Raw genomic sequence first — 23,557 nt, forward strand, 5'->3', positions numbered from 1 at the left:
GGATGTACTTATGAAAAAGCTGGTGGACATTAATATGAAGGCATAGTAGAGATATTTTTAGCCAAGATGTTTGGCTACTGAACTTTGCTCATTGGTACCTGTCAGGGAACTGACATCGGAGCTAGAGGTGGAGGGAAGGCTCTCAAATGATGCTGGAGAAGGGCCCAGCAGGGAGAGAGGCAGCTCAGCAGATGGGGAAGCAATTCAGCGCAACACCAGGAATAAAGAGGGGCAGATGGGGGAATCGGCGAGAGGGCTCCCAGACTCTTCACCGGACACCAGTGGGGAGAGCACGGGTCCTCCGCTACCCACGCCCTCCCTGCGCAGAAGACTTCCGCGCAGAGAGAGTAGGAGGAGACTGGGTGTCAAACAACTTTTATGTTGGAAAAGGTTTAAGAAACGCCCACTGACTGATTCCGCTAGCGACTGAGGCAGCCACGAAGTGAAGGGCTGTCCAGACTGAAAGGTTTAACAAGGCAACAAAGCCAGGAGAGGCGGCAACTCACGCACGAGCAACCCATACTCTTTACAGTACCTGACTCCATTACTATTGCAGCAAAATCAAAGACTGAAATATTATGAAAGTAATGGTCTAATATGAAGGCATAGTAGAGATATTTTTAGCCAAGATGTTTGGCTACTGAACTTTGCTCATTGGTACCTGGCTCCATTACTATTGCAGCAAAATCAAAGACTGAAATATTATGAAAGTGAATGGAACTACATATGTGTGTTGATTTATGTCATAACCTAAGTGGGATATGATTTAAAGCACTTATTTTTGACTGAAATTTTGGTTATTTCTTGACGGTATAATAGATTATTGCATAAACACATTATTATTAGCTCATGATTAGAGAGGAATTTTATTCTTGTCCACTTTCACTTAAACTCATATATATTGTGGAATATTTTCCCAAATTAGCTTCCTGCACTGGTATATTTTCCATACTTTCGAGTATACTGCATATTAATGCTGACAAACAGATTTTATTCTGTTGTTATAGATTTACAGCAGTGTTCAACTAACTCATCCATCAGTGCAATTATGCAGTGGGAATCATCCCTCTGTCCTTACCATGTACCCCATTCCCTCACCAAATCTGTTTCTAGAACAGGATTGTGTGCACATGGGGGAGGAGAGAGGTGGAAAGTACCATCGTGCAAGCAGAAATCCTTGTAATGACTGACCATTCACTTAGTGATATGTTGGTTTCCACCAATATTACTTAACCCTAATTTTGGCTTAGAAATGTTTGTATCTGGTTGATACTTTGATTTTTGGGAATAGCATGATGATTGGACTCAGTTTGATAATCCTAAAATTGTTGCTCCATTTAAGGCAATTGATGTGTTTCTCAGTAATGTATTAGTAATGCATTAGAGCTTTGTCTAACTAATGTAAACAAGGCCACCAGTGGATGAGACTTCAGGTACTAACAGTTACAGCCTGGCTGAGCAGTTATTTCACAATTTGCTTGTTTTGAACCTGAAGTGTTCTGACTACAATGAAAGTAGTATTCCTTCAAAAGTCTCTTTGGATGATGTAACTATACACAAAGCTCAATAAGCTGCCTTGTGCTTCCTTTCAGAAGGAGGCTAATAAGAGAGATCCATTGTTGGACAACAGTTAACAAAGTTTTTATTCAGTGTAAGTTTAAAAGCTTTATTTTTTTTACGAACGGCAGAGTTTTTAAACTAACAACCTATAAAGTAATAGTAAGGCCTGTAAATGTTATAAAAGATTTCCCATATTTTATTGTAAATGTGGAATCATGTAAATGCAAACAATAGTAAACATAAGCAAATTTGGCGGCAGATACACAAACATTAATCCAAATCCTTCTATTCTACTCATCACTAAATATTCTTTTCTAGAACTGGATTTCTCTTTTAATATGGGACACATTTCATTCACATTAGTATGCAGGACAGCTATTACATTATTATCCTACAGAAGTATTTGTGGCTTTTTCACTTAGGCCAAATATGTTCCTTCAGCACTGGAAAATTAATTAATGTATTGTTTCTTCCTTAGAGGTTAATTTTTTGGAGTTCTGTGGCATTTTTTTCAGCATGTTTAGACAACTCTCTTATCCCTGAAAAAAAAAATGTAACTTACACATTCTCATTATAAAATGCTGTTTTAAAGCAAGAAATCCCTTCACAACACAACTACCTTTTTCAGAATGTAGCAGTAATACAAGTCACTTTGAGTCCCCATCAGGGAAAAAGCTGGGATATTAATATTGTGGGCATCCATCTGTCTCAAGAGACAATGGAATGTACCTCCAGGGGTGAAGTTAAACGGCCAGAGAATCACAGTGCCTGGTGTGGCTACAGAGACCAGTAACTCATAGCTGCTGCCTTCCACTGTGCTGTTTTTGTTGTGTTAGCAGCACCAAATTATCTCTCCAGGGTTCAAGACCCACTCCTCTCTCAGCCTCGCTGATGTGGTCCAAAGGAAATAATAGCAATACATTTGGTGCCAACTTGGCTGCAGGCGTTGCCAGAAGGGGGCGTACAAGACGCTGTCCAACCATCTTAGGGACTCCACTCTGGATTTGTGTAGGGTTTACTCCTTAGCATTTTCTTCTGAAGATACCGCAGGAGAGTGGGTCTAGATTTTTCCTTGGGATTTACTCCCAGAGCCTTTCTCATAAATGAGTATAGCTGCAAGGAATATAACAACAACAACAGGAGGAAGAAGAAGACTATGAGTGGTGCTAAAAAGTAAACACCTTTTGTTATTAGTTTTGCTCATTTCTATCCATATCCTTGCTACTGCCTAAGAATATAAAAGCAGTCTATTTGTTCATAGAATCATAGAACTGTAGCGTTGGAAGGGACTCTGAGGATCGTCTAGTCTAAACCCTGCAACTTTGGTGTTATCAGCACCACGCTGTAACCAACTGAGTTATCCAGGAAATTTAATTCACTTCAGTACCCTATCCTGACAAGGCAAAATCCAAATCCTTAGGGCATTGGATGCACAGGAATATAAAATTAAAAGCCACTCAAAGTGTTAAATTTCCCTAGGCATATTTTGAAATTGCACACAGAAAAGTAGCAGAAAATGGTTTCTGCTTTGTCTCCTCAGCATATTCTTTGAATTTCAGCAACATCCTTGTATTTCATTTGCCAGGGTCATTTGAGAAAAGTTCCAATACTGATCCTTAGAGATTATTTCTAGTAATTTGTTCCTTGGTTAACAATATTGATTGAACCTGTTTTACAGTTCCTGTGATATTAGTCACCTTACTTAATAATTTATTGTGTGAAACTGTGTCCTTTAATGAAAGCCAAATACATTAAATCAGATGTGTTTTCCTTGCCCAGAAAATTTGTTACTATTGTCCAACTCCACCTTACCTCAAATGTATCTAATGCAGGGAAGCCAAGATTAACTTTTGATTATGTTGGTGTGTTGGTCACATTAAATTTCCTGACGGGGTAAATCCTTACAAAATCAGAAGGTCCATAAGCTAAATGGTTCACAAGAGCCTCATAGAGAACCAGCAGGAGAGGGGAAAGTGAGAAAGGAGGTTAAGGGCAAGAAAACAACAGCTGAGGCAAGAGGGAACTAAAGCCAGCATGAAGTTTTGGACAGCAAGGTTGTGCATGGAAACATGAAGCAAAGGGTGTGTAAAAGAACAAGATTGGCAGTACATGCTGGAAAGTTCCAAGCAAAAATTGAACACAAAGTCAGGTGGACTTGTGCAGAGGCTAAGGCCTGTGTATGGAAGCTTTTATCCTCAGAAAGGTCACTTATGTACAGCTTATGGGTGGCAGTAGTGGGGCTTGACAGGCAGGTCTATAGAAAGAAAAACCCATCAAGCTGAACATTCTATTCTCTCAGTCTAGGAAGTTGTCATCTCATTGCATTAAAAAATGTTGGTTTACAACTTGGAGAACTAATAATCTGCTTGTTGAACCAGTCTTGAAAATTACATTGCTCTGATGTGTGTGTGGGGGGGGTACTTTTGTGGCCCTACACGTGTGGCAGGACACAGTCTAAATTAGATTAGATTAGTCTGGAAACCATCTGATGATTGCCTTATTGAAATACAGTGGTACCTCGGGTTAATAACTTAATTCGTTCTGGAGGTCTGTTCTTAACCTGAAACTGTTCTTAACTTGAAGCACCACTTTAGCTAATGGGGCCTCCTGCTGCTGCTGTGCCGCCGGAGCACGATTTCTGTGCTCATCCTGAAGCAAAGTTCTTAACCCGAGGTAATATTTCTGGGTTAGCGGAGTCTGTAACCTGAAGCATATGTAACCTGAAGCCTATGTAACCCGAGGTACATAGCATAGTATTTGTCAGCAGTTCCCACACAAGTGTCTCACAAATGTGTAGGGTGCAGGCAGGCCTGTGATCAGTCTGCACTCACCTTCATATATTGTTTGAAAGACGTGCACATCTTTTTCCAGCTGTTGCAATTGTACATATCACTGGCCACAAGCTTGTCCCTCATTCTTCCAAGTTGCTGATATGGGGGTTGCTAGCAACTGTGAGCTAGCCCTTAGTTCTGCCTTTCTGTGCTCCTGTGAAGTTTTGGACCAGTTAAGCCATATGGTGCAACCGTCTCATTTTGAGCAGGATGTCCTAGATTGACAGAAGCCACCCCAGTTTCTGATGCCAATCTGTTTTGGCTCCCTCTGCCACCGCCTCTACCACAGCTGTTGACGCACCTTTGTGGTGCTGTGCTCCCCTATTTCTCCAGTGCCACTTCTGGAAGTACTTGCGTGTGTGGCATGTGTGTGAGTGCTGGCAGTGGGGGGTAAGGCTGGCTGGCGGCGAGATGGCGTGAATTGGGGGGAGGCAGTTGTGGTAGTGTATAAGGGTGGCCAGTGGTGGGATGATGCAGGGGGAGGCTGCGGCAGTGGTGCTTAATGGCGGCAGGGTGACGTGGAGGTGTGGGGGGGATGTTTTGTCCCAATTTGCCCCCCCCCCGGGATGTTGGAGTGAATGCAGTTAGAATTTGCTGGATCCTAGAAGGCTATACCTTGTAGCTTGAGTACTGTCATGTTGATTTTGGCCACTGATGGTTGGTTCCAGACATGTTTTCTCACAGTTTTGTTGGTATAAGTTTCCCTAGTTTATGAACAACCTGAAGCTTATAAAATTGAAAGAGGGATTATTGAGAGAGCAGGCGGTGTTCAATTTATGCCAAGCACAACAGGTTGCAGCATGGATCATTTTTATAAATTTCTTAGTAGAATGGGCAGTTGTAAAGAAATATTTTTATCAGTTGCTATTTTGCCTGAAAAGTCTCATTTGTTGAGCTCTTCCACCTAGTAAACTCAGATTGTTTCTGTCTGGAATTTGAGAAAGTACCATACTTTGCAAACAAGTACTCTGTGAATTGAAAACAGTAACGTTATATATACCTTTGTTATCCATGAAAATCTTTTAATTTTTTTTAAAATCATCATCATCATCATCACTTATATTTTGTTAAACTTGAACCAAAAATTTTAATGCAGGTCAAACACTGAGTTGTTGGAAGCTGGTTTACAGGAGAGTCCCAAGGGCCAGATGAAGAGACCCAGAGGGCTGCATTCAGCCCTAGACCTGAGGTTTCCCACATTGGCCCTAGTCATAAGAGGTGGGATGCATCACAGGCAGAATCAGTGTTTGAGCATCTGTACTTGAAAGAACAGCCCCACTTGTATGTTCTGCTTAAGAATGTGAAAGAATGTGATTAAGAATGTGAAAGAAAATTATATTTTAGAGATAAGGCTTTTGGATATTGGTCATCTTTCTGAGGTAATAAACTTTTCACATTCAGTTGATTTAAAAGCTGACCAAAGTGGTATACTCCCACCACAAGAATATTCTGCTTCTGATTTTCTTGCTTAAATTTACCTTTATTTGTTGGCCAGTTTTTACATTTCAGTGAGCCTCTGTCTGTATATAATGATTATGGCTAATGTCTTTGAAAAGATAAACCCACAAATCTATGTATTTATTATAATAGAGTTTGTGCTTTATTTTCAGCATCTGGCGAGGACCAAATATAAACTGCACAGATAGTTCGGGTTACACTGCTTTGCACCATGCAGCTTTAAATGGTCACAAGTAAGTGTCAAATGGCTATCAATATTATGCTGGTATTACTTTGTGTTAAAAATGTTGGTATTAACCTGCATTAAGTTTAGACATAGTCATATTTTTGTGTGCACCAAGCTTTAGTAAACTGCCCTACTTAAAACACCTGCCCCACTTCTGCTGTTGTAGCAGCCACCTCCATTTTCATGTGTACAAAATAATTTTGTTCTCTCTTTAGCGAGAAAATTCAATTTGGTTAACAGTAAGCATATTTAAAACACAGCTTAGAGCCCATTTTGGGTTCTAATCTGGGCAATGATAGTGGCAAAGAAATCTCCACCATCATTGCATCCACTCAGTTTCAACCATGGAACTTTTATACATAGGTAAAGGCCTCTTGCAATGCGACTAGGGTGAAGATGGATTGGAATCTTCCTGCTCGGACCATGGCTATGTACATAATAAAATGCAGCAAGGTAATTTTGTTGTTGCTGTGTTTCAAGTTGTCTGTATCAGTCTTAGAGTTGTCTTTCTTGGAGCTGCCTGTCAGCAGTGCCTGGTATTATTTGGTTGCTGGCTAAGTGGATACAGCTGGGGTGTCAGTGTGGAGTCATATGCCACACTGGGATATAGAATTGTAGGCCAGACACTGGAGGAGACAGGCCTGTGACCTTCACCCACGGTGACAGCCTGGTTGAGGGGAAGTTTTATTTGGTGGGGTTCCCCTGAGTGAGAGGCAGAGGGGAAAGTTGTAATAGATGTACCATCTTCTATCTGACATTGTAGGATGTCTTAGTTTACTATCTGTAGGCCTAATCTCCCATATGTTTATAGGGATGGAAGAAAATGGTGATGAAATGTGTCTGGGTGGGCAGCTAGCAGAAAGTGGCAAAGATGCTGCTCCAATTCCAGTGCAGGGGAAGGTAAAGTTGGAATGAAGGGACTGACTACCATCTGCAGTGGAGGCCTATATGTTTGGTTTCGGTTCCTTGTTCCAGCCATCCGACATCTCTGGAAGGTACTGGTAGCATTTCCACTGAGCCCTCCAGTCTGCTGGTACTGTTAGTGAATACCAAATCAGTCCTTAATAAGACTAAGGTCATCCTAGACTTGATTGTGAGATTTGGGTGAATGAGCTGGGTGGGCTTGACCTTATCCAGCTGTGCCCACCTGGGTACTCTGTTCAACACCAGCCTATACTAGTGCACTGAGAAGGAGGGTTTCCTGTTGTCCACAATAAATATACTTTATTACAATATCCTTGGACTTAAAACCTCTTGACCTTAATATAGATTTAGAGGGTCTGCACCTGGTGTTGGGCAAAGAGACAGATTGGGGATGCCGCTGGTCTACTGACCACCCTGTTCCCCATCAGCACCCCTGATGGAGCTAGCTTTGGTAGTCTCTGGGGTATTGTTGAAGGACCCAGGGTGATAGTCCTGGGTGACTTCAATAGTCATGTGGAGATTGTTACTGGGCTTGGGGCTTGATAGCCTCCATGACAACCATGGGTCTGTCTCAAATGATCATCTGTCCCACACATCAGGCAGGGCATGATGTAGTCTTTGCCCCAAGGGATAGGTTGACAATAGGGGTAGTGAAATGCACTCAGTTGTCAGGGTTGGCCCCAGAGACTGATGGAACTGGTGTGTTCCTGAATGCACTGGGGTATTTTTAAGTGGAGAAAGCTGTCAGTTCTATTGAAGCCCTGGTCTCACTATAGAACAGCAAGATGAAACAGGTGGTTGACATGAATGCTCCTGTGTCCTGTCTGGCATTGTGGAGCTCAAGTGTCCCCTTGATATTCTGGGGAACTTGGGGCTAGGAAGCAAGCTGGACAAAGATTTCAGTGCAAGTGACCCAAGTCTCACTCTGAAGCTGCCCAAACACTGGTTAAAGCATGTAATCATGGCTACTGTGTGGCTGTGAAGAAGGCTCATTTTGCAGCTTGCATTGCATCCTCTGGTAGCTAGCCGGTAGAATTATTTTGGATGGTCCAGAGGTCACTGACTCACACTGTATGTGAGGGACCTCTGAGTATACACAGAGTATAAAGTAACTTGACTTCAGAGTGATCTTGACTCTGCACTTACTGCAGCTCCAGCTGAAATACCCAGCGCCAGTAGGGTGTAGTGTGTATGGGGGCACTGTGGGGTGATTGCTCCAGGCATCTTTGGGGGGGGGCTCCTCACACCACCTTCCCTGAGCCAGCCTTGCGGCGCTTTGCGAGGCTAGGATCTGATCAGATCCCAACCTTGCAAAGTGTGGTTGGCTCGGGAACAGCCAGCTTTGCCCTTGAGGGGCTGGGATTGAAGGGCACATGGCGTCCTTCTTATGACGCCTTCCCCGAGTGTTGGGTTGAAATGAATGACAGACGAGCAAGTAGGTGTCATACGGGAGGCGTCTCCGGAGCAAGCCCCGGAGAGTCCCTTTTATTGGATATTATACAGCGTTTGCCACGTGTGTGCTTGTTGCTGATTGGTTAACATAAGTACAAAGCAAGGGTTGTCTTAATTATTGCATATAAGACATTAATCATAGACAGGTTAAAGGTTGGGAAAAGGAACGCAGAGTTTACACAGGCATGGTTTCGGACTGCCCGTACCAGAGTGGTACGAAAAAGGAATGTACAAGGAGGGGTAAGTACAGATTGATATGGTGTGAACTCAAGGTGAACAGAACGTACCAGGGTGATGAGGGAATGTCTTAGCATCAGCACAGTTTGTGTAGTGTGAGCAAAAGTAAAGCTTAGAAGCAAGACTTCCCATCATGCCACAGTTATGTGCAGAAGCAGTGCTTTCCTTCATCTCCTCCTTTCTTTTCTTATTTGTGAGGTGTTCTGGGTGAATAAGACAAAAATATTTCGGGATACGTGGTATGCCAGCGCATGCCTGAAATAAGTCCGCCCACATTTCCCCTAATGTTTACTGCTGGTGCTGCAATTTCGCAAAGTAGGCATCAATGATTTTATTGGGTGGTTGAGGGGGAGAGAGAAGGCGAGACAAAAGACTTATGAGTCCAGGAATGCATTGGAGGAAGCAACATAGCAAAATCAATATACATATTATAATAATGGCATATTGAAAGAGATTACGAAGCCAATTCAGGTTTGGCAACCAGCCAGTGAGCCACTGGGTGAATAAGTCCCACAGGCCAGAAAGTCCAACGTCCTGTTTAATGTGGTGTGTAAGATTTTGCAAATGAGAGATTTGCTTTTGGATGGCTTTGGAATTATCAGTAATATTAAAACAACACATGTCGTCCACTTGTTCACAGCCGTAATGATGAAGCATCAATAGATAATTGATAGCAGCGCGGTTCTGCAGAAGACCATGCTGGAGTTCACTCTGCTCTTTATTTAGAAGATGAAGCGCTTGAGAAGTAAAATTCAGGGCCTTTGCTGCAGAACAAGCTAAAGAGTTAATGTTTCTACTATTGCGTACAGCCAATCCAGGGACTCCTAGGAGAGAAACAGCTAAAGAGATATATTCAGACCTACTGGGAAGAGAAATTGAATTGTCACAATCGTTAGTCAATGCAATAGAGCGGCGATATCGAGAGCGGGTCAAATGATGCTTTTTGGGTAATACGATGGACAAACGGCTTAAGCAACAGGGTGTGTCATGGCTGATGTTTGCTGGAATGTAATTAAATGTATAGCCAGGACACGTCCAGAACCAGCCAGCAGGTAGTTCTGTGTATTTATATACATAAGAAATATTTACATAATTAGAGCAGTGGAAATTATCCCTGCCCATTTTTACACAGTTGGTTTTTGTGCAATTTACCATACGGGCGCAAGTGACATTAAAAGAAGCCACGTATGGGGTCAATAAATCAATGGCCAGAGGTGGGCGTCGGCGCACTTAGTTACCCCAGACATAGTAACTGGAATAACCAAGGGTGCGGAGAGAATCATTTTGGGGTAGGGATGAGAAAAACCAGGTATCATTTTGTATGTCAAAAGGGTCATGGCAAACAGGGATAAGGCAGGAGCCAAGGATTTCACCTATTGATACCTGTTGGGTTAGGCAAAAGGAAGAAATATTGAGGGTCTTTGCAAAAGATTCCCACACATTTGTTGGTGTGTAGTTACCGCTAGTAGGAGCGGAAGCAGAGAGAGGCAAAAACAAAAGGCTGAAAATGAGCACTAAAGCAAGTAGCTTTCCCCCCGTTATGGGCCATTGTTCTACCCATACCGGGGTGGTTGATTTCCAGTGGAGGGGGAGTGCAAGCTTACTCATTAAATTGAATGGTAGCTTGTAATTGTTGTAGTAAGTCTCTGCCCCACAGATTAAGATGGATTTTTAACACACAGGGCTGGATATATGCAATGGTTTCAGAGCTATCAGGCAGAGAAACAGGCAGCCACTGTATGCTTTTGGAAGAGGTTTGAGGTCCACCTACACCCCAAACTGCTGAGGCAGACTCAAGGGGCCACGTGGGGTCCCAACAACTACTGGAAATTACAGAAATGTCCGCGCCTGTGTCAATCAAGCCTTCCAGAACCTTGCCATTTATCTTGTACTTACGAAGAAGTTTCTGATGACCAATCCGCTGGATTACAGCTAACAGCTGTGGAGAAAAAGGAGAGAGCTCGTGCAAATTACTATCAATAATAGAAACAGTAGGGTGAGAAGGGAGCACCACCAAATGCGCCCAGGACTCACCCTTCTTTAACTGCATGGGCATATGGCTCCAAAGTTGAACCATTATTGTGCCCACATAGTCAGGATCCAGGACTCCTGGAATAACCTGGATTCCTTCTTTTGCCGCAGAAAATTTGGGTAAAATTAAACCTGCGTCTTTAGGAGGTAGTGGGCCTGCCAATTGGGTGGGCATAAGCACAATTTCACCAGGTAAAACAGTGTCTTTGGTTTCTTGATTAATTAAGTCGATGGTAAAATCAGAGCATGTATCCTTTGAGATTGTTTTAATAGTGGAGACTAACGGCGGAGGGCTCCCTATTTGTCCTGGCCCGGGAGTGGGGCCCCTAAGGAGTTTCCCGAACTCCTGCACTGATTTGCCCAATGATAGCCTTTATCGCACTTCGGGCATTTCTTGGAAGGCTTAGCCTTATTGGCATCACCATTCCTGTTTGCACCCCCGCCAGGGGCTCTGCATTGTTTAGCAAAATGACCTGGGCGATTGCAGTTGAAGCAGTTCCCAGTGGGCTTGTTGCCAGCCTGGATGGCACCGGCAAGCAAGGACATTGCATGACTCTGGCTTCCAACATCTGCATAGGCTTGAATCATATCGGCCAGGTCATATTTAGGGCGATGTATGATCGACTTCAAAGCCTTTTTGCAGTCAGTACTTGCATTTTCAAAAGCCAATTTTTTCATCAATTCATTTTGAGCTGTAGTGTCATCAATCTGCCTAGTGACTGATTCTTTCAATCTATCTATAAATTGATGGTAGGGCTCCGAACGTTGTTGCTTAATATTAACAAAGGAGCTAAGTGGTTGCCCTGAGACAGGGACTTCGCGAAAGGCGCATTGCACACAGGTCGCGGTGCGACTAAAATGCAAAGGTGTTAATTGCGCCTGGGCTGGTACATTATCATACGGACCAGCACCAAAGAGTTGGTTGGCTGAATGCTGTGGATCAGCCAGGGCTACAGCGCAATGCTTAAATTCACTTTCAGGTACCACATACTGAGCCGGGGATAAAAGGATGCGCATCAGATCTTTCCAGTCTTGAGGTAGCATTGTATAACCAGTTGCTATTCCCTCCAGCATTCCTGTCACATAAGTGGATTTTAGGCCGGAATCAGTAATGGCTTTCCTTAATTCTCTCAGAATAGAATAAGGAAGCGTCTCATACATAATTTGTTGTTGCGCAGTGCCAGGGTTAGTATAAGAAATAGGGAAGGCAGACGGCAGTTCCCCGGCCCACCCCGCCGCCTCTTCCAAGGAAAGAATTCCTTCCTGTCTAGCCTGAAAAAGTGCAGCACGCACAGCTCCTGTAGGAGCAGGCGAAGGAGGGAGGGAAGGGGGGATGGGGGGGTGGATGTGGGCTGAGGCGAAGGGGGGGTTAGAGAAAGTTGCGATGGAGGCAAAAGCTTTGGGTAAGGAGGTAGATTGTCTGTTGCGGCTAAAAGGGCAGGTGGCAGGGCAGTTGGTGGGGAATTGTCTGGTGCGGGTGCTGACGGAGACGCCTGGGGACCTAATCTAGCGACGGCATCCGCACACTTCTGCCAAGTGAGCAGACAATGAATCGGAGCCCTCGGTTCTGCGAAGAGGGTTTTTCCGATTTTTTGCCAAGTCTCCATCCCCAAGGACCCTATTTCTGGGTACCAGGGGCACTCACAAGCAATATGACATAACAATCGTTCAATTTCTTTCAAGGAAATATGCGCACCTGCTACTCTCTGTCTGACTAAATGAAACAGTTCTTTAGCATGCTCTTTTTGGGACTTTGTAAGCTCCCCCCCCCATACTCACGGTGTAGCGCGCTGAGACTTTTCCAGTCGAGTGAAGTATGAGGCTGCGTAAAGGGATCTGGCACGTCGAGGGTCACCAGATGTTGGGTTGAAATGAACGACAGATGAGCAAGTAGGTGTCATACGGGAGGTGTCTCCGGAGCAAGCCCCGGAGAGTCCCTTTTATTGGATATTATACAGCGTTTGCCACGTGTGTGCTTGTTGCTGATTGGTTAACATAAGTACAAAGCAAGGGTTGCATATAAGACATTATTTATTGCATATAAGACATTAATCATAGACAGGTTAAAGGTTGGGAAAAGGAACGCGGAGTTTACACAGGCATGGTTTCAGACTGCCCGTACCAGAGTGGTACGAAAAAGGAATGTACAAGGAGGGGTAAGTACAGATTGATATGGTGTGAACTCAAGGTGAACAGAACGTACCATGGTGATGAGGGAATGTCTTAGCATCAGCACGGTTTGTGTAGTGTGAGCAAAAGTAAAGCTTAGAAGCAAGACTTCCCATCATGCCACAGTTATGTGCAGAAGCAATGCTTTCCTTCACCCGAGCCACTTTGCAAGGCTGGGATCTGATCAGAAACATAACTAAGAACCTTAAAATTTGAATACCTTATTATTATATAGAAGAATAGTTCAGTTATGATTATAACATGGTTTTGGGTGATATATTTCATTATGACCACCAACCAATATAAGCTGATAAACAGAGAATAATTAGTTTACATAATTAAGAAATAGATAATATTTATGGAAGAGCAAAAAGGAAGTTCTTTCTTCACCATCTGTTTCTTGATGATAGAAAAATTTAACTACCTGTTTAAACAATAATATAACAAGAATTTCAGTGAGTCTTCCTGGTAGAGTTCATAATAAAGGAAGAGTCAGCCTCTCTCTCGGCTTTCTATACAATGGTAGAATAAAAGAACATGACCCAAAGATGTTCATTAAATGGAATTGTCTTAAATTGGTGAGTTAACAGAGCAGAGGGCAGAACATTAAAGTGAGGGTGCATAAATTCTGACCTATATTTGTAAACAGTTAATGCCTGGAAGTATGAAGTTCTGGCAATTATAAAATATTACAATATGATCACATCTTACATGCCTTTAACTTGTACAATTTCAACTATATGTAATTGAAGGACACCAGGAAAATGCAACATGAAACCTGCTTTTAAGCTCTTCCTTACTTAGGAAGCAAGGCGCTTGCCGTGTGAAGGCTCTAAAAACCCTGGGCAAGACTTTCTCAATGGAACAGTTAGATCATCTGGCAGTCTGTTGTGAAGAGAGTTCTTATTTAAAGTCTCTTATATTAGTTGACACAACTGAAGCTAAAATTGTGTCAAATATTTTCACTCACCTTCCATTTTTCTTTCCCCCTTTTACAACCCTCTTTTCTCTCCTTCTGCTAGAATATTCCATTCCCTGCACTTGCAAAAATTGGCTAATGATCTCATGGTACTCTTGCATTATTTCTTCAGCAGCTACCTGTGTGGTACAATACTATTATAACATGTCTTTGTAAGTGTTTGGGTGAAAGAGGAAGTATCCACAAAAGATGGAACAAAGCCATGATTTTTACCCTACCATCCCAGTATCCATGACCATCCAGCTAGAATATCTCCCCATTGTTCAGTTGACCTAAAACTGCCCATGCTCAAAGTATTATTCTTTCTTAATCTGGGTTGGTAAACTGGTTTTTGGTTGTCTCTGTACTGTACCAGGAATGTATAAGTACTTGTAAAGCACAGAATGGTGAAATAGGGGATGGAGGGGGTGGATAAGATAAGATAAATGATAATAATAATAAGACCGTTAAGTCCAGCACCTTAATTACTTACCTGCACCACTGATTGAAGGGGAATTGAAATGTAAGAGTGGGGTACAGAATAAAGGGAGAAAGAAGAGTTACGAGGTCTGATATTTAGTATTGTGGAGGAAAAGAGAAAGGACAGCCGAAGAGGTAGTAAAGCTGGTATCAGTGCTAATCCATAGGCAATGGTCTGAGAGTCAGGGGGTAGAAATTGCATTAGAATATCAGAGTGATGGGACAAAGTCAGTCAGGACTAATGGACGAATGTGGAGGCATGACTGAAGAGTAAGCAAGAACTGAAGGACAAAATAGGAGACAAGAACAAAGAGCAAGCCATAAGTCAAAACCAGCCAAAGGATACAGAACCAACTAAAGGATAAAGCTCAGAAAGGCTATGTTTCTCAGACAAGACTCAACTGTAACTAGAAACCTTCATATTCCTTCCTGTCCAGGAAGATGCAGTGGTCTTTCTGATGTCATTCAAGGAAACTTTGCAGCTAGTGGATTGCTGAGCAGAGTCAAGGCAAGTAAGGGACTGCTGATATTAAATTGTTAACCATCCAGAACTTTAGCTGCAAGCCTCGGGTATATCAAATGTTTATACTCCCTGTAATCTGTCTCTTAAAATATGGATATTATCTTTGCTCTTTTGATGTCATTATGAATATCTGTGGAATACCCAAGGAGAACAAACCTTCTGTGATTATGAAATATCTACTCTCTTATCCTGTGAGATATAATTCTTACAACCATTTGCAAATGCCTTAGCGATACTAGCTTCTTTGCTCTTGTGTTGCTGTCATTTGAGTAAAGACTGAATGCTGTGCTTGTTTGGTTCCAATATATCATGACAATATGTGCTCTGATAAACCAGCTTTACAAAGAAACCTTGTTGTCAATCCTTAGGTCATATTTTATGTTTTTCAGGGATGTAGTTATCAAATTACTTCAGTTTGAAGCATCAACTAATGTGGCAGATAATAAAGGGTATTTTCCTATACACTTGGCTGCTTGGAAAGGAGATGTAGAGATTGTGAAGATTCTTATCCATCATGGGCCATCACATTCCAGAGTGAATGAACAGGTGACGTTATTAAATATCTTTGTTTATGTCTTCAGAAAACACAAGTAAGTATAATTTTATTCTTACAGCTATATGGACGGATTCATGAAGCTTCTTCATGCTTAAAAAATTCTGTGGTTGCGAATAAGGATCATTGTGTTTGTAGAGCTATATGGATAGGCCAGTTAATTTTAAAATAGCAGACATTAGCATTTAAACAGTTCTTATCATTATTATTACTATTGAATTGTATTCAGCATAGTCTTATTTGACAGCTCTCATGACTATTGAGGCATTGATACTGTTCAGTAGTGGATGGTGCAGAGGGGTAGTTCCTGGGAGTTCAGCATGGTGTATATGCACTAGCAGTGCCAATCTGGCACTCCTGCCAGTGTGTTCGCACAGCATCAACCTTCTCATCACCTTACCCTCCCTCTCTCCATGCCAGTAAGCAGCAGCAACTCAACTGTTGGAAGGACAGGTGAACACTGCTGCCCTACCATGTCATCTACTACTGGTACGATTACTGTACTACTAAGCAGTAGTAGGGTGTGCTACTATTGAATTCTTTACAGACAAGCAGTGTAGTCCCATGGTTTTTTAAAAAGAATTTTGTATTTCAGAATCACTGTGTGTTGTAGGTTTTCAACCTAGGTGATGTGATGTTGTATGCCCATAATCTTTTTAAACCAAGAAATTAAAAATAAAGAATACATCAGTGATTTCATACCATTTTTAAAGGCCTCTGAGCTCCGTTGTATATTGCAGACTTCTTCACAGCCTAGCACTACACAACACTATACTGAATATCAAGGCTGCCTTTCTTAAAATGAGATAAGATGCCCCCCAAATGTTTATAATATTGTATATTTTTAGAAGATATTTCTTACCATAGCACGTGATACTCAAAACTATTGCCATTGTCTATACTGTATGTACATGGATTCCTGATCACTATAATGAATCTACATGAATCTAATGGAAACATGTACTGTATATTGTATCCAATGAAATCCCACAATATCTGAAAACAAAATTCGTACACCAGGAATTCTTATTAGCCTCTTATTGTTCCATTACTTCCTCCTTAAAGAGGAATGCACAACATCAGCCATACTGAAAAGTTTTCCCAGAACAGCAGGAGTTGTGCTTTTAGGAAAAAGTTGCCAGACATGATAGGATAGGAGAAATTAGGGTTTTCTCTCTCTCTCTCTCCTTCTCTCTCTCTCTCCCACACACCCACCCCATAAAGAAGAGGGTAGTGTATTACACAGAAAACAGAAAGTGTCTGATGTAAGGTATTATTTTAATTATTATAATTATTTTAACATACTGATTTATAACTATGAGAGTTTTTTCTTTTACATTTGCATACATTTAACAGTGTTTTGTTAAATCATCAAATATGGAAATGTTTTCAGTTTTGCTCAGGAGGGATATATATTAAAGTAAGGAAGGAGACTTAACTTCCGTCTCACATCAGGATCTATTCAGTAATAACTGGTCAAGATGTAAAATAGATGAAAATGTGCTGAGTGCAGAGAGAAATAAAAATGGGCTGTATCCAGAGGTTTCTTCAACGATGGAAGGCACCTTAATCCAGCGAAGGTATCCACCAGTGGTACAGGGAGGGAGGTATCTTTTTCAGGTTCTCTTGTCCCTTTGGCTGAGAGGTACCACAAATGGTTTCAAAGAAGCAGGCAGAACTGGTAAAAATTGCCTCCCTATTCTGTCCTTAACTGAATCAAAGAGCTGTTCATCAGTGAAAGGCACCACTGACTACATCCCAATATGGTGAAATGAATACTCTTTTAAAAAAGGATTTTGTATATGGTTATGGCTTGTCTGGGTTTGTAGTTGATGAAAAGAACTTTACAAATAAAAAAGTGTGGAATGACATTGTTTTAAAACAATGAAATGTGTTATTTTAAATGAAAAAATAGTTGATATGGAAATTAATATTTTAAAAAATCTAGTTTTACCATATATTTCCTGAAATATTTATATTGGCTATATATTATCTTGGTGAACATGACTAAGAAACAGACTGAAAAATACTGACAGACAGTATTTTTAATTGAGTTCCCTCTTTAATTAAATGCTTAAAAATCACACATGGTTCTCTCTTACTTTTCTTGATTTAGAAGCATTTTCAGAACATAAGAACAAACTGATGATTTTAGACAAGCAAAACTGGGATTTGTTCATGTCTTTTGAAATCAGCTGTATGGAACTTAGATTTTAATAACATAAAAATCACAGTAAAATAGTTACATTAGCAGATAATTTGTTTTCAATGCTTCCTTTAGATGCTTTCTCCTATTGCTACATATTAAAAAATAAATAAAAGCGCAGTAATAAGATCATGATTTTCTGAGCTAGGAAAACCTAGGCAATAATTTCCTTTCCTTGGATTAAAAATAAGGAGAAATTTTGTGTGAATGGCTCCTGTAACTGCTCATCTCTTAACAGTAGATTATTTTTGTCTTCTCATTCTTGTTGCACCCTCTAGTGGTCCTTATTAGTCTCCTTCATAGTGATCCTAATGAGAAAGCTACAAGATTTTGGAGGCGTTTGATTCTTAAATCTGGAGTTTAAGAGTAATTAAAGCAGCTCCTATTCACAACAATGGCATGAGAACGATAAATCTGCTATCTTTGATTTTATGTAAATGACAATGGAGGCTTCTTCCCTTGCTGTTGAGCTTTTATCTGAGATTGCTGGATTGCAGATGCTAAGGTGCTACAATACATAAACTAGGAGAGAGAGCAGAGGATAAACTGTGTAGAGGGGATGGTGTTTAATGATGGCTAGGAGTGTGAAACTAGGAAATAAATATAGAAATATGTTGAGGAGGAACAATCAGGGCACTAACTGGGGAGGGGGAACCTTAGGCACGCTGTCGGAGTTATGATAAAAATAGTTAAGGGAAGAAATAGAGAAAATACAGAGCTGAAATACAGAGATGGCAGGTATTAGGAAGATTGTAAAAGAAACAGAAACCTAATAGCTAATTGTATTGGTACTACCTTCATCCACTTTTAATAGGAAGGAAATGCCTTAATCATATATGTATAAGCCATGTGGGATGAACCTTCTGTCTAGCATGTGTAATCATTATGTGTGTCATTACAGTGTATTTTGTTTCATCTTTTCTTTCTTTCATTTAATTTAAGAAGTTGAGTAATTCTCTTCCTTATGCGATGACATCTTAAATATGTCTATTCAGTGACAGAGGTGTCAATAGTTTTAATTTATTGTGAGTTGCCTTGGAGGCCTGCCATCAGGCAGAAAGGCTGGAAACTAATATTATGAGTAAATAATAAAATCAGGGGTTTTATTTTTTTAAATCTTGAAGTTATGTGACATCAGAATTAATGTAGCTAAAATATGTTTCATTAAAATCACCTGTCTGTTCTCTTAGTCTATATATTGATCAAGTGATCATTAATCTTAAGCAGAAGACATTTTGCTTTGAAAAACTATCCAATATTACATTAAAAGCAGTGTCACACTTTATAATTTATTTAGGCTCTTTTTTATTAGAGATAGTAAGATTTTAAAAAGTCAGAACATGTATATTTATTGTTCATTTTGGTACATTATATTTAACAAACAATATAAAACTCATTCATGTTTTCCTTAAAGGAATTAATTCTTCCATTGGGGCTTCTATGGTTCATCTTTGATCATTATATTTAATCAGTGCTTTTTTTCAGCTGGAGCGCACCAGGGCATAGTTCTGGCACCTCTCAGGTGGGCCCCATTGTTGGCTGGCACTCCCCCTGCCTGCTTCTTGCCTTTACATACTTCTGAGAAGCCCAAAATGAACATTTCAAGTCAAAACAGATGCTGGCCAGTGTGTCCAAGTCTACACTTTTTTTTAGATCTATGACTTCACCTAGCTCCTAGCCACTCCTAGATGTGATTTGTCAAGCTATGGGGCAGGGCCAATTCATATAACCTTTTATTCAATCCATTTCCCATCTAGCTGTGGCAGGATTTAAGCTTTCCAGCCGGTCCTCAACCATTGCACGTGCACCCGAGGGTATTTCTGAGCTGCCCTAGCCATCCACTTGAATCTAAGAGAACAAAGGAGTCGGGGTGCATTTATTTGGCCTTCACCAGAACCAGAGGCGACCCCAAACCGGTTAGGGAAAAAGGTTGCTGTAGTTCTTAGCACCTCTGTGGACAGCGAACACTGCTGTTGTTAAATTGGCATCCATTCAGGGCTGCCCTGAGTTGCCTGGCGACTTACTGGAACAACTTCATGGGGAGCTCCATCACCTGTTTTTCTTGAAAAAAAGCACAGAGTTAGTTTTTGTGGACATAACTCAGCACTTTAGTTAAAAAATCTTTATACAAGTTTAGGTGCTAACATAAAGGTGTATGCAGTCCCTATAGTATGCAAAGATGAAAGTGAACTGAATGCACACCACAGCAAACCTTTCTGAAATGATAACATATGTCTAGAAGGTATCATTTTAAACTAGCTGATAAGAAAATGTAGAGGAGGTTTCAACAATTTCCCTGTTCTCCATCTTTTCTTATCCCTTGTGCGTCTTACTCTGTGCATCAGTTATTTCCTACCTTCCTTATTTCTCTCTCTCTCTCCCCCTTCCTTGCTCTCTACTTTCCCTTCCTCTTTTTTTTTCCTTTTTCTGTTTCTTAGGGTCAACTCAGCAGTTGCAGTAGAACTGCAACCAGAGGTGTTTTACCAATGACACTGACACTAGATTGAAATTGACTAGACATTCACAGTTTTAGTCAGTTTCAATCTGCATCTTGAGTCCCAGGTAATGTCCTTCACAATTTTCTTGCAACATGCTATTCCATTTCTTCTGCACTAGTTTCTTCATGTACATTGAATTGGGTAGAATATATTACCTAATCTCAATGTGTGCTTTTTCAATTACATCTTTTGTCCCTCTAAATTACACACATCTTAGAACTCCCTGGATCTACACAAGGCCGTGGTATACCTCACTGCCTATTTGAAGCATATGGTTATGCATGCATGGCTTATGGTATACTCATTATGCTTGTGGCTGAAACTATGTTCTGGTTAGGTAGATTACGTGTTTGTTTGGTAAAGACCTCTATGTTAAAAATATATTCATTTAAAATTCAAATAACTTGAGAAATGTGGGACCAAGTAAATTCCTGGTAATTCTGTTAGTAGTAATGCCTGTTTAGGTACTGGTAAGTAAGTAAGTAAGTTATAACCAGGTTGAAATGGCAAAACTGAGAAATAAGATTTGCTAGCATACAGTTTACTGACATGTTATTTGCCATAAATTTCCATTGACAAAGGAGAGCAAGGTAGGTTGAAATTTTTCTTCATAGAGCTGCTCCAAAGAACTAAAAAAATGGCCCAAATATAGAACATGGCACAGGATTCAGCCATTCTCTGCAGCCATTAAGCTATTCTGATCCTAGGAAGTAGTGACTGATTGCTTTGGCTGTCTATAACTCTATGTTCATTATTTCTCCCCCTGTTCAGTTTCACTATACTCTTCCTAGGCCACTGGCAGTATTGTCTTAGTGACAGACTTTATAGCAGGGAAAATTAATTCAACATATAAAGGGCATTGAATTTTCAATCCCACATACTTGCCTCTGCCAATTCATGCCCATGTTCTTTTCTCAACAAAACTGATCAGCAAACAACAAAACATTTTATTGTACTTTGTCAGTTCATTCATCCAAATCTGTTTTAAAAATCTGATAATTTCCTCCTATTGTGTACTAAAAGGAAAGGTGCTTCTGATTCCTCTTCTTTTGAAATTTTAGCCAAATTCACAATATGTACTTGATAAGATCAGCACTTACAATATTTTGTTTGAAGCAAATATTATTTTATCAAAAAATAAACAACAATTTTAAATAAATACTGTGAACAATAACACAGTACTTGGAGAAAAAACATGCAGCTGCCAAACTTTATCATGCATGGCTAGTTCTTATAGCAGCTTTGTCTTAAATAAAAGTTACCTGTAGGTTAAATGTGCACATGTATGTTGGTACTATTTTGAATAAAACAAGTGTTTGGAACTTTCTTTTTCAACTTCTGGAAGGGGTTGTTTGTAGTTTAACTTGGTAATTCAAACTACAATAGCACTGTATAGAACATACCTGTTCAAATGTATTATGTCTACAGTAGAGTTCCAATTTCTGTTGCAATATATGATATTTTACTATCAACCTCAAATAAATATCTAGTGTTCCTTATTTAGAAAGACATACTTGCAGGGTAATACTGCTCCCCCTCCCCCAAATCCACAGTTCTGGAATAAGTTAGGATGAGGCAGAGGTGTCTCTTTGTCAGACCCTCCCAGCAGGGGTGCTATACTGCTGCACAGGCCCTTGCTGCAACCACCAAAAGCACAGTGGGGTGCATATGGGTGGTAATTCCTCTGGCACTAGCCTTTGGAAGACACAAGAATGAGATTCTAGGGATGCTAGGTAGGGTCACTGGTGGGTTGCATAGATCCAAAGATGGAGCAAAAAGTGAAAAATATCCATCCACTAGGGATGTCATTTTAGGGGGTGAAAATTTTTGCAAAATTCTTCAGTGAGATGACCTAAAAATATGATTTTGGGTGTAAGGAATTCAAATCTGTTATTATTTTTGTGACTTTTGTGACATTTAGCTTGGTAAATCTATGTTTGATTAAAAAGCACATAAACTGCTCTTGAAAAATCAAAGAATTTTAATTTTACCATCTGAAATGTCAGGTAATGCTATAAAAATAGAATTTTGGCATAAAACATATCCTACTTAACATACAGCATTACTTTGTAATCAAAAAAGAACATTAGAAAGTAATGTTAATAAGAAATTTAAGCAACAAGTTTCTTCAAGTCTTGCATTGATTCGTTCTTGGACATCAGCTGCCATCTTGCTTCTTGGCCTCTGATGTAGCCCTCGTGTTTCTTCTGTGTATACACCCTGCCTGCTGTCTCTGTGACTTGTTTCAAACGCCTCTCTATAGACTGACCATAGCAGGGCCACTGTGGAACTTGCATGGACTTATCAATAAACTTATTTACCAAGATAAACTAAATTATGTTAAATTATCCAAAATATCCCCAAGTTATGTCTCAACTTATTAAGTCCCCTTATTTTTGGAATTTGAAAGTTGAAAATTCAACATGCCCTAATCAACCACCTTCTGCTTTGGCCATCAGGGCTTCAGATGCAGTGATGGATCTGCCACACTGTTCTACCTTGCTGTCCAGGGCTTTGAACTGCCCCAGATACCCAGTGAGGTTTACTTCTAAGTAGACATGAATAAAGGGATGCGGGTGGCGCTGTGGTCTAAACCACAGAGCCTAGGGCTTGCCGTTCAGAAGGTTGGTGGTTCGAATCCCCGTGACGGGGTGAACTCCCGTTGTTCAGTCGCAGCTCCTGCCAACCTAGTAGTTCGAAAGCACGTCAAAGTGCAAGTAGATAAATAGGCACTGCTCCGGCGGGAAGGTAAACGGCGTTTCCATGCACTGCTCTGGTTTGCCAGAAGCGGCTTAGTCATGCTGGCCACATGACCCGGAAAAACTGTCTGCGGACAAACGTTGGCTCCCTTGGCCAGTAAATCGAGATGAGTACCGCAACCCCAGAGTCGTTCACGACTGGACCTAATGGTCAGGGGTCCCTTTACCTTTACCTAGACATGAATAAGCTTGTGTTGTCAAATGAGTATTTTATCACCATATGATATACTTAAAATATAAATGTGAATTGTAATAAATGTGTGTTATTACAAGTCTTTCTAACCTTTATATAAGCCACTGTGCCTAATTTGTAAACATATTTTTAAAATGATAACATTTCCTTATCTAATTGTGAAATATTTGTGTAGTGATTTTTTTTGCACTTGTGTATGCAAATAAATTGAAGTTCTATTCTTATTTCTACATTCTATTAGGGTAATTATGTATATGAATTATGGGATGGTACAGTACAAAATAGTTATTATTCCATAGAGAATGTTTAAATATACAAAGCCAAAATTCCACTGTGCAAGAGATGGAACTTGCATATTTAAAAGTATTTCGAGCTACTCTTTTGGGCACAGCGCATCCAAAGTAGCCTACCATTTAAAAAAAAACCAATAATACAATTTTCAAAAACTTCAATCTATCACTCAGCAATGCTCCATATTTTTTTTAATGGAGCCAGGAAT

The 23,557-nt window shown here is 40.6% G+C and overlaps 1 protein-coding gene across 6 annotated transcripts in view; it reads left to right on the plus strand.

Annotated features, from left to right (window-relative positions):
* Positions 1-23,557, plus strand: part of ANKS1B (ankyrin repeat and sterile alpha motif domain containing 1B) — a 353,409-nt gene that overhangs the window by 12,227 nt on the left and 317,625 nt on the right. For 5 of the 6 annotated variants that reach the window (XM_081022470.1, XM_081022465.1, XM_081022475.1 and 2 more), the window contains exons 2-3: positions 6,002-6,082; positions 15,239-15,395. In XM_081022470.1, the coding sequence (XP_080878596.1) occupies positions 6,002-6,082; positions 15,239-15,395 (238 nt within the window). Of the gene's footprint in view, positions 1-6,001; positions 6,083-15,238; positions 15,396-20,029; positions 20,171-23,557 lie in introns of those variants that run through there. The other variant, XM_081022477.1, reaches the window with a different exon arrangement.

Source organism: Podarcis pityusensis, assembly GCF_964106645.2.
Source record: "Podarcis pityusensis genome assembly, chromosome: 10".
NCBI lineage: Eukaryota > Metazoa > Chordata > Lepidosauria > Squamata > Lacertidae > Podarcis > Podarcis pityusensis.